The 11,993-nt window shown below is 36.7% G+C and overlaps 1 protein-coding gene and 1 non-coding gene across 2 annotated transcripts in view; both read left to right on the top strand.

The window, feature by feature from the left end:
- Window positions 1–5,779, top strand: part of LOC101313001 (rab3 GTPase-activating protein catalytic subunit-like) — an 8,957-nt gene extending 3,178 nt beyond the window's left edge. The window contains exons 10-23 of the mRNA XM_004294738.1: window positions 793–919; window positions 1,292–1,401; window positions 1,522–1,614; window positions 1,698–1,823; window positions 1,951–2,084; window positions 2,414–2,503; window positions 2,607–2,686; window positions 3,409–3,592; window positions 3,695–3,766; window positions 4,230–4,269; window positions 4,373–4,650; window positions 4,770–4,947; window positions 5,060–5,271; window positions 5,406–5,779. Coding sequence (XP_004294786.1) covers window positions 793–919; window positions 1,292–1,401; window positions 1,522–1,614; window positions 1,698–1,823; window positions 1,951–2,084; window positions 2,414–2,503; window positions 2,607–2,686; window positions 3,409–3,592; window positions 3,695–3,766; window positions 4,230–4,269; window positions 4,373–4,650; window positions 4,770–4,947; window positions 5,060–5,271; window positions 5,406–5,702 — 2,021 coding nt within the window. The 3' untranslated portion in view covers window positions 5,703–5,779. The remainder of the gene's footprint in view (window positions 1–792; window positions 920–1,291; window positions 1,402–1,521; window positions 1,615–1,697; window positions 1,824–1,950; window positions 2,085–2,413; window positions 2,504–2,606; window positions 2,687–3,408; window positions 3,593–3,694; window positions 3,767–4,229; window positions 4,270–4,372; window positions 4,651–4,769; window positions 4,948–5,059; window positions 5,272–5,405) is intronic.
- A 384-nt stretch (window positions 5,780–6,163) lies between these two features.
- Window positions 6,164–6,235, top strand: TRNAP-AGG. The gene has a single exon. It is a non-coding gene; the product is annotated as a tRNA-Pro (tRNA).
- The last annotated feature ends 5,758 nt before the right edge of the window (window positions 6,236–11,993 follow it).

Below are 11,993 nucleotides of genomic sequence, written 5' to 3'. Positions count from 1 at the left end.
TTTTTTTCTAGTTTCCGGCGAGATCGACTTTGTTTGAAGTTTTGGGTGATCTTGCCGGAAAACTGGAAAAGAACGGACTCGCCGGGGGAGGGAAGTGGTCGGGGACGCTGCTGAAGTCTTCTGGGGTGGAGGCGCGCCATCGGCGGCGCCAGAGGGTGGAGAACGGGCGGATGTCCGCACTTTAAGCCGAGTGCGGACGTCCGCTTCTGAACGGCTCTTGATATATATATATATAGTGCGGATCAGAGGCGGACTTCCGCACGCCCTTAAAGTGCGGACGTGCCTCCTTTCTGCACCGTCCGACGGCGCGCCTCCACCCAAGCGGACACCAGAGGCGTCCCCGATCACTTTCTCTCACCGCCGAATTCCAGTTTTCCGGCGAGACCGATCTTGTCTGAAGTTTTGGGTGGAGGTTGCTGCCCAGACCTTCAAATCGATCTCGCCGGGAAGAGAAAGTGATCGGGGACGCCGCTCGGTTGGAGGCGCGCCATCCGGTGGAGAACGGAGGGACGTCCGCATTTTAAGGGATGTGCGGACATCCTCTTTGGAATGGCTCCGTGTGTGTGTGTGTGTATATATTGTTAAGAGTGTTTGTGTTTTTCTGGTAAGAAATGGAAGAATACAAGGATTTCAACTACTCACTGAACATATCATTTCAACTACATTGTGTCTGGTACTTTAATGGGTTCTCTAGCCAGTTGGAAGCTTATTGTTGAAATCCAACTCAATTATTAGAAGAACCCCTTTTCCAAATGGACTCTTATTTCATTTTGTCTGATTATGTTCATACAGGATTTGAGTTGGTTGCCTTGTGGTCTGAAAAGGTGGTCGAGAGCTCCATGGAGATGGCCGAACTGGAAAATTCTTCGCCCCATGAAGCTGAAAAATGGATATTATCTCCTAATATGTCTTCAACTTTGTGAGTAGATACTTCACACAGTTGTCATTATATTATAAGTACAATCTATGCATGAGTATTTGTATCATTGTGATGGCTTTTATCAAAGTAAATTTTGAAAATTTATGCTGTCTTGATTCCACCTCTCTCCTCTATTGTATACTCCAATAGATATGATATGAAAACAAGTTTCTAGCTACTTTGTAATTGTACACTTCAAATTCATGTAAATTTGAACTTTTTCTTTGGAATCAATATCCAGTGAAGTGCCTCTGCAAAGTGCTACTATGTCATTTATATATTCATTGGGGATTATACGGATCATCTAACATCGGTCTTCTTGTGTAGAGTGCTTAACTCTCTTTAAGGTTTCTAATAATTAATTTCTTTCAGAACCGATTCTTCCGAAGGAAACAGAGTTGGATTTGCTTCCCAGCTGTGCCTTTTGGTTGATGCATTGAATATGTCGTTTGAGGCTCAGTTTATGGAAGATTTTGTGTCAGGTTTGATTACTTGTCATACCAACTTGGAATTAGGATTTTGTTTGTTTAATTGCAAGTCTTTTTTTGTGAGATGAGATGTCATTTTCTTTTGTTTGATATGTTCACTCTTTTTGGTGGTAGTTGAAAACCCAGGTTCTGATCATTTGAAGTCCTCCATGGTTATACCTCCTCCTACAGTTATTGATCGTGTGCTCAAGGAACTCTTTCATGATGGTACCGTCCCTTCGTGCAGTTACATGTTTATCTAATTAACTAAACAATACTTCAAATTATATTGCCATGGTGTGAAATACCAGGTGCACGGTTCCGCAGTTTTGCCTCTGGCGAGCGCAAGACTTCTCGAATAAAGGCTGCACCTCTTGAATCCCTTTTTGCACAGTTTTGTTTGCATTCTCTTTGGCTTGGAAACTGCAATATACGTGGTATGTTAAGAATACATATATATTATTTGGGCAGTAAAACCTTGTCTATGCATTTAGCTTCTGAATTCATTTTGTAGAAGAGTTCCTAATTATGACAATCTGTTGGTTTTTGTTTATATTCGTTCAGCTATTTCTGTTATCTGGATAGAGTTTGTCCGAGAAGTTCGGTGGTGTTGGGAACAGTCGCAGACATTGCCATTAACACCAGCTTTTGGTTCAATTGATCTGTCTACTTGTGTGATTTACCAGAAACTTCATATGGTAATTATCTGTACATATTACACAAGAGTACGGTAACATATTTTGCCGCGATTGATAAGAAACGGGTTAGAAAAAAATTCAAACCTTTGCATATCTATCATATATGAACACAGGTTTATGCTTATAATTTTCACTGAATGGCACCAAAGTTCCTTAATCAATCTACAATATATATATAAACACAAAAATTATACCATCATGTTGAATATTAGGAAAAAGAATCTGCTTGACATGTGAATATTTATATTAAAATGATCCAAATTTGACATTTATCATGTTCATGTGTGATGAAGCCAAAATCATGTGGTAAAGATTTCCTTTTCATTCAGCTTGCTATATGCATTGAGAGGAAGCGTCAATTGAATGAAGAATTTCAAGATTGTGTTGGAAGCATGGATCATTCATCTCCTAGAACTGAGGTCATAATGGTGCTTTGTTTATTATATCATTTGTTTTGCTTTCTGTTATGATGCTTTTTCATTCTTTCTTCAGCATGACCCTCTTAGTTGAATGAAAATGCAGGAAGATGGTCTGGATGAGGGGTCAGAGGACTCATGTATTATGCAAACACCTGCTGAAAACCTTGATGGGAAACGTGACAGGTGAACTAAGCAAGTGAGATATCCTTGGTTTTCTTTTTATAACACGAACTAATTTGTTTGGATTATCTTTCTTTCTTCAAAATTGATTCCTTTTCCATAATTTTCCAGTTGGCAAGTAGATTGTTTATCAAGCATATACCTAGTTCATAATTATGTGCTGAGAGTGCACTAATTACCTTTTTGAAATTATGGGTTTAGGCCTAAATTTTAACAATTTCCCATCCTCACAAGTTTCTCCATTGTTTCATGCCTAATGGTCAATCACGTTCACTGTTTCACATGCTTAGAGTGAGATAGATACTAAGATTGGTCTTTTGTAATTCAAGAGTAATTTTTCTGGTCATGAAGAGTCAAGTATTTAGCAAATTCAGCTGATGTGTAGGGACTCGGCAGGTTATTATTCTGGCATTAACTGACCACGCACAGGTTGATACTTGAACTAGCCTGTGCTTGGTGTTATAGACTGGTGCGCTTGGATATCCTAGATCAATGACTTAAGAAATAGGTTGCCTTGCCTGTTGATTTGGAATTTAAGTTTAGATCTCTGTCATAGAAAAGGGAAAGTCTAGTGGTATATGGAGTAAGACTTTTCAAATTTCTCTGTTCTCATTCATTTACTTGTGCTAAATCTAATGTCAATATAGACCAGAGGAGTAGAATTTTATTTTACAAAGAGAGAGGTTTGCATCTTTTTTACGCACTCTACTTTGCTTATGCTGCAGCCCTGCAATTCCAGATGATTTGCAAGACTCTGAACAAAGTGTATCGAGACTTGGTGCTAGGCCTGAACATGCTACAGTGTCTGCTGATCTAAAACCTTTAGATTGTATCAGAAGGGGTTCAGCTGGTGTGACAGGTATGATGCTTCTGAACTCATATCAGAGCATGCATGCACCATTCACACAGGTTAGTGTAATATGTTACACTATTTGGCAATCGTATCATATTTTATGCTCCCAGAAGTCTGAGGATTTTAAAAGTTTAAATTGATCTACTTCATCACTATAGGAGCCACCGCTCATGACAGAAGACATGCATGAAGAGCGGCTCCAGGCCGTTGAAGCCTTTGGCGACTCACTTGTAAGATTTTGAAAGGCTCTTTTTATTAATATAGCAACTCTTCCCAATAAGTTTTCTTTCGATACGTAGTTCTGTGCATGCCAATCTATCAACTGCATTACAATGAAAGTGAACTGAAACCAGGATAAGGGGTTCCGCGTGTGTCTGCGTTTAGGGACTTTCTTTTAAGGTAGTCAGTCATTGGGGTTCAAAGTTTTCAGATGTGTTTTTTTTTTTCTTTTTTTCCTTTTAGCTTATTGTAATTTCCCAGAGATGGGGTAATTCAATGATTCATGGGGTTTAACTAACCCAGGCAACCGTTAGCCCTGAATTAATAGTCCTACTATTACTCAGCAATAACTTCAATTCATCCTTAATTACCATGGTAATCCATAATAGGCTTAATATTATTCTTTCACATTATGAATAATTGTTATGTTACTATTGAGTATTGCCTGATAATCTTGTTAATTATCTATGGCAGAACTTTTCTGCTCTTTTGGAGAGAGAGATCTTAACTTCAGGTAATAAGCTTTAAATGCTTGTTTTTCTTTACCAACTGGAGTTGCACAATTATCATATCATTAGCCAGATGCTGTCACTCATGAGCTGTTAGATTTGATTTAGACATGTCAGCATTCAAAGCAGCAAATCCGGATGCTGTGTTTGAAGATTTTATTCGCTGGCATTCTCCTGGAGATTGGGAAAGTGATATTACAAATGAGAGCGGATCACCCAATAATCCTACAACAGAGGGTCCAAAAGATGACTGGCCCCCTCGAGGGCGGCTGTCAAAGAGAATGTCTGAGAGTGGGAACTTGTGGCGAAAGATTTGGAATGATGCACCTGCTTTGCCAGCTTCTGAGCAGAAGCCGCTTATGGATCCAATTAGGGAGGGAGAAAAGGTACTTCACTCTATTTCCTTTCAGATTATAACAGTTATTTGTTCAGCTCGACGTGCATTCCTGGGTCTTTATGGTCTTTCCCAAACCCTCCTTAATGCTTTCTTTGGTTGAATTCATAGATTCTCCATTACCTGGAAACCTTAAGACCACATCAGTTGCTCGAGCAAATGATATGTACTGCCTTCAGCGCAGCAGCAGATACTTTGGCTCAGACTAATTATGGAGGCTTGAAGCAGATGACAACCAAACTCGATCAACTTTACCTCACTATGACATCTGCATTGAGACCTTTGCAAGGTTGACTAGTCTCAATTTTCACAGAAATTAGAATTAATATATGTGAGAGAAGTATATATGTACAGATAACTGTAAATTGGTATTATAACTTACACATTTGATTCCATTCCAGCAAATCGTCTATCTGCTCACACTGATACTATCGAAGACATAAGACGGCTGTCTGGTGTTTTTGAACATGTGGAGAAGCTACTCACTATTGCAGCTTCTCTTCATCGCAAATTCTTGCAAGCCCCACGTCTCTCTGAAGCAATATTCCGTGACTGCTGCAACTTTTATTTTCCAAGAATGGGAACAAGCTCTTCGGGTGACAATGCTCCAAAGGTACAATGCCTGTATTCATTAACCCCCTCCTTTCAAGCAGAAGTCCAACATATAATGACCATCATTCCCAACCGTCTTTATGTGGAGTCATCGGAGAGTTTTCAGTTCACATTTGAGCCATGTTATCTTTGCAGGAGTTTGAGAAGCAGCAAGTAGTAACGATGAATGAAAGACCGGTGGTGTCAAATATGTTCACACCTCCCACTGCTAACCAGTCATGGCGAAAAGTTTTGAGCTTGGGCAATCTTCTCAACGGCCATGAACCTGTCTTGAGGGAGATTATCTTCTCCAAGCGTGATAAAGTGAGCGGAAATCACTATGCTGCCCGTACTCCAAGTGCTTATCAAGATGAACTAGAAACATATAGAATGTACATATGTGGAACCTCAAATGACCTCCGTGTAGCACTTTCTGTTGTTTCTTGTGATTAACATTCTCCAGATATTGTACAGATTCATTCTTTAGACTTTAGACTTTAATGCAATCTAACACCAGTCATTTCAAACATAATATTTTTCATCTCTGATTCTGTCGAGATTTGTAGCGTTGAGAATATACCGAGCTCTGATACAAGACCTTGAATGTTATTTAAAGATTTTCATCAAGACTACAGCTCCCGTAATGCTTAAATTCTTCCTCATTTCCCAACCTAGCTTCCTCTCGGGACATCCTAACACCTTGAATCTATTAGGAGAGAAGCTCGGAGAGTTGCCCCTAAACATTCAGACCAGCCAGGTGCTGGTAGCTTTGACTGCTAACCTGTCACTGAAACACAACGTGGACGTCTGTTTAGGACAACCTAGAATCTGTATTCCGATCAATATGACAGTCCTCAAAAAAGATGCGTCTCAATTTAGGTTTTATGTCTTTAGATTTACTACAGGGTCAACACGGGCATTTGGTCTAGTGGTATGATTCTCGCTTAGGGTGCGAGAGGTCCCGAGTTCAATTCTCGGAATGCCCCCGTATACAAAAGGTTTTTTAGTAAAATTTTCTTACAAAGCTCATAAATAAACCTGAGGCCCAGAAATGACCTGAAAGTACCTTATACGACATATAGTCAAGAAAGAAGCAGACAAATGAAAAAGAGTTAGGCCCATCATATACATGCACTCATGAAAGAAATTGTACCTGAAATTTACTTTGATTCCTACACAAGTCTAGGCCAACTGCATTATGACACCAAAGCCTTTATACAGAGAAGGATATGAGAAAATAGACCCATCGTTTTCCAATTAATAGAGCCCTTAGGGAGTGTTTGTATGTTTTGATGCTTGTCTGAAAATGCATGTTCATTGATCGATACGTAGTAGTTATTATCTTCAAAAGCTGATACTTGTAATTAATTTGTAATTTTTTTTTTTGAATCTTTCCATTTCATTGTGTAGTATGATTTTTCGTTTTGATAAATTACCTTGCCATTGAGAATATGAAAATTGTTCCAAAAACATGGTATTCAAAACTAATGTGGAACTCTTTTATGTATTCATAATGGTTTTGCCTTAAAATCACTTACATTAAACACTTCATGTCATATGCCAAGTATTTTCTAGTTTGCTTTCATCTCTTTTCCTCTTTTTCTCCTTTTGTTTTTGGGTTTATGCAATTAGTCATATGTTTAGGTCAACATCAAAAGAAAATAGACCCTACATGAGAATGGAAACACCAGGCATGAATGGTGGGTGGTAGGTTATAAATAAAACAGTGACATGTGTATCTCAATAGGAGATATATAATTTATAGGATGCCTATATAAACATCAATGCCTTCAACAAAGATCATAGGCACTAGTGCACTACCAGTGGTACACACATTTTAGTTATTTATAATGTCTCCAATTGAAGTCTATGAGGCCAAATGAAATAGTAGGTCTTAATTTAATCACTTTAGAATTATACATATTGTGATCAGTTAAATTTTTATGTAGATCTATGATGATTTGACCTTTTACAGATATCAGTAAATCAATTTGATCTTTCCCCTGTCCAATAATTGGTTTCTTGATCTACAAGTCTTAATCTTGACTTGATAGGATAGATAACTTCATAGCTCACTTATCCAACAGATACAAATATCTTACTTTTTGTGAGTAACTGAATCAATCATAAACTATAGAGATGTAAATAAAGATGCATCGTAACTCATTATATAACTCATTATATGGTTATAAATTTCTCGTGCTTTATCTGGTGTGCCTTTTTTGTACCGCTTGCTGATTTATAAATCTTGTAGTTGATACTTCTATTGAATTCCATAATTATTATTTAACTATTTTAGCATGTAAAATGTATGTAAAATATTGTTTAATTATATCAACCAATAGTCGTTCGTCTTAATATATAATTTTATTATATATATATATATCATTTTTTTGGTACCAACCCTAACAGATATCAGTGAAAACTGAACCTATGCCATTTACAACGTTACGTTGGATTTATAACTTAGCTGTGAAACTATATATTTATTCTTCTCCTAGGGTGATGAAGAAACTTACATCATAACTAAGAATCCTCCTGTAGTGAGATCTCAGTAAATCTCATGATAATGATCAAATCATTTGTTTATCCCTTTTTCTGGTTGAAATAATGTGAAAGACTGACTGAGTGAGAATGTCAGCTTTGGGTTAATTAGGCATAAGGATATTCTGCTATCTACATGGAGGCATCATTTTCTTAGTCATATTTGATTGCTTAAGACGATGAACGATTGAGAGGAATCGTTTCTTGTGGGACAAGCTCCTACCATTGAATAAACACATACATCTTGTATTTGAATTTGAATACTACAAAGAGGAAATTGTGGGGGTTTTGAAATCGACATGTCTTGTCTCATTTTTAGGGTGTAAGAAGAACTTGAAATGTACGTTGGAGAGAAGGCATTGGATACTATTTCGTTTGCAATAAACTAAATAATATTTTTCTTTGCCAAGCATAGACCATATGTATGATTTTAAGTTATAATTCATGTTCTAATCCCCTACGCTACTCCTTCTTAGGCATATCTTATTACGATCTTGAATTTTAATTCCAAGGTGTATATGTGTGTGTGATTCCACTGTAATGCCTATACAAAGCAGGGCCGGATCTAGGTACAAGCACCATGGGACTCAAATCCCACCCAAATATTTTGGGGAAAAAAATTACTACTTATAGTTATCATTAATTTTATGGTGTGATTGTAAGATTGTTGAGCTTAAGTCCCACTCAAATTCTTTCATCTTGTACAATTACTAATCAAATATTTTTTGGGATAGTCTCACTCAAGTCCTAGCTAGCATTGACATAATCCAAGTGCCTAACGTATACTTAATTTCATTTTTATTAAAGAAAGAGATAAGTTTCTCTATCTTCTCAAAAAAGATAAACGTCTATGTTGTTTGTTGTCTTCTTTTCTTCCTTGCCATACCTTGTCACGTAGCATCGGTGAGGACGCGTGGTTGTCAGTCTTATTGAAATGCTTATTTAGTTTTTTGTTTTGTTTTGTCTAAAGTGTTTTATGAATTAAACAAACATTGGAGTGGTAAAGGCCCACTACGTCCTTTATGACTAGGTTTATCTTTATTTTCAATTTATAAATTTCTCTAGCACCGTCAAAAAAAATTTCCTACTAAAAATTCAAGTCCCACCCGATTGTGATTCTTGGATCCGCCCCTGATACAAAGTGGTTGTGTCCTAGTCCTAGCTAGGTTTCAAGTTATCTTAAAAATGAGTTTCCACCTTTAAAATGTTAATTACTTGAATTTATTCAAGGAAATGAAAATGCTTTCATGATGGACGTCCTTCAATTGATGGCACTAATAATAAGATTGGTAGAGATCGACCAAAGGCTAGCAAAAATGGCCCTACAGCTGCAAAGGACATGTCTTGGTATACACCGGCTAACAGGGACGGAAGCAGGATTTCAAAATAAGTTGGGCTAAATTTTTTTATAATAATGCTTGTATATGACATTAACAAAATATTTTTCACTTCTTAGTACCCGACATTAAGAAATCAACCTATAAGAGTAGAAGTGATATTGATATATAAGGAGAATTAAAAAAAATAAAAAAATCGAATTCACATCCCAAATTCATAAACTTAAGTAGTTAGAAAAAGCCTAAAATTTAATATTTTGAAATTCGATGTAACAAGCTAGAGATAATAACAAAATGCCAATATTTATTGGTAGCACACAACGTGTTTTCAAAATCGAATAATATTGAGGGAAAACTATTTTCTAGAAAACTCAAAGAAGAAGTACGTTAACGTTTTGGAACAAAAAGTATCGAAGAAAAAACAAAAGACAGGACTTATGGTTTGCAATAGTTGGGGACATGGACTTATTATTGGACCAATTACTCTTTTTAAATAAAATAAAAGGTGAAGGTGTCGTGTAGAATATGATTTGTGTATATTCCAATTCTCATTTAGCTTATAATATAATAGGTTTTTGACTACTTTTAATTATTTTTTATCTGGGCTGTTAATTCATAAACCTTTTTATTTCATATAATATAATCTATTCTATTCAAAAAAACAGAAAAAAGTCTCTGGGCTACAGCCCATAGAGCGTTACACTATCGTCCGTCCCTGCCGGCTAAGAAGAAGAGAGCTTTTGTGTCGGAAGTGGTGTTGCCAACTGAAGCTCAAGGATGTGAACCTCAAGCTATGCAGACAGCGGAAACGAAGAAGAATTACCAGAGGAAGAGGGTTTCTTTTTTTGAGAGGGTTCTTCTTCCTCTCCTCATAAGCTTAATTAGTTAAGTCGTGGTGGCAGTGGCAGATACATGTTTTAATTTGGTTGTTACCCTTTTATTAATGCTTCTAAATTTATATGTTGTCTAATAAAGTGCTTAAAATCGCTTTGAAGATGTTGGTGTTTTGGCTTTTGAATTTAGTGTACGATGCTAAGTCATAAGAGATAGTGTATGTTGGTTAGTCATTAAGCGATAGTTTTTATTGTCGACTCTCTTGGATGAATTATCTTGGTATACTGCTTGTTATAAATGAAATTGATAAGACATTTTTAATACAAATAATATTAAATTTTGTTCTTGTCAAAATAATTACTAAAATTGTATCAAGCTGAAACTGCGCATGCATGCTCATTTCGAATCATGTGCGGTCAATGAAACTTAGCAAAAATAACTTTTTCATACAAATTTCTTCCCCCTCATCAGTTGATCCTTGAATCTGTTTGCAAGTCCTAGACTCATGAAAGAGAAAGGTCTTATATATTTATATAAAATCTTATAAATGCGCTCTACATCTTTGATAAAGAAAAATAATAACACTAATAATTGATTTGGAAAACTAAAATATATCAAATTGCGTTTGATATATATGATGCTCGACAATGTGTCACGGGGCCATCCATAAATGATACCCACCAGAGTCCACCACCATTGTTTAGATTAAGATATGCATTCAGCTAATGAGAATTAGAATCACAACTTTGTAATCACACTTCAAGAGAATCTCCAGTCAAATTGGTCTCCTAAAATTAAGACTATGAATATATCGATTACTCTATCTCGATCTCTTTTTCTGGTTAATGCATGGAGTCATCAGTCATGGGTTAATGGGGTATAAATAGATTAATTGAATGATGCCCTGAACGTTGAAGTAACTCTCTTCCAGTTCACGGATTAAACCAAAAATCCACAGGTATCATATTTGGATCAGATTTTGCAGATCTTGTTCGATCTGCCTATTTATTTCTCTTTTCCTTCTTAATTTCTTATGGAGAATCTGCCTTTTGAAATCTAAGTCACACGAAATTATTTTCCTTGTTTCATTCTACTTAGTAATTAGCACACTCGCTAGAGCAGTACTTGGTACGTATGAGCTTCGGTTTATTTTAGTTTGTTCTACACGTTTAAGTTTTTAGAACTAATTTATGAGGACCCGTCAGGTTATTAACTGACTAAAAACGCAACCACTTTTAATTGAATGTAAATCTAATGGTGAAAAAAATTATTTTTTAAGTAAAGTTATTTTATTTTCAATTCTTAATTAAGTGTAAATATAACGGACAGTGAGCGGATGAACACTACAAGCTACTGTTTTTTACTCTTTCATAATCGAGTGTTGTACAGTAGTTATCACATACGCATCAGTTTACTTGGTAACATGAATTTTGATTAGTGTTTAGTGATGAAACCAAAGTGCAAACCTGTGAGCTATATATCCGTGGCGAATCAAAGGGTGTGAGCCCTCAAAATGCATTGTGGGACTCACCAGAATTCGAGCTCGATCAAATAATTCTCGTATGAAATAACTGCACAGGTAATCGATTCGATTGAATTCCAGATCCCAGAGAGTACTCTATGCATGCAAGAGAGGAGCAGGTACTATCAACATCGTGGGCACCCAGCAATGAATACATGTTTGGAACCTGCAAGTAATTTATCATGAGCTACAAGACTTACACACAGGTCATACCATGCACCTCTCGATTCGAAATTGATTCTTTCTCACAGAGATACGTACAGTATTCGACCTAGCACAGCTGCAGACTCCATAATCATTTTTCCTGAAAGATCAAGAAGATTCAAAGGAGAGGAGTAGTCACTGTGAGTCTGTGATGGATCAGTTTGCTATATTTGAAGGGAAGAGATCGATAGAAAGATTACGTCGAAGATTGCGGGTCATTTCAGCAGGTCAAATCTGTCAATTACTTAGCAGCTGGTGTATGTATTGTTAGGCACGTTAAAACTGAAGCCAGACTTCCCTAAT

This window comes from Fragaria vesca, linkage group LG3, assembly GCF_000184155.1.
Source record: "Fragaria vesca subsp. vesca linkage group LG3, FraVesHawaii_1.0, whole genome shotgun sequence".
Lineage (NCBI taxonomy): Eukaryota > Viridiplantae > Streptophyta > Magnoliopsida > Rosales > Rosaceae > Fragaria > Fragaria vesca.
Note: the sequence above shows the minus strand (reverse complement) of the source record. Positions and strands in the feature narration are given on the sequence as shown.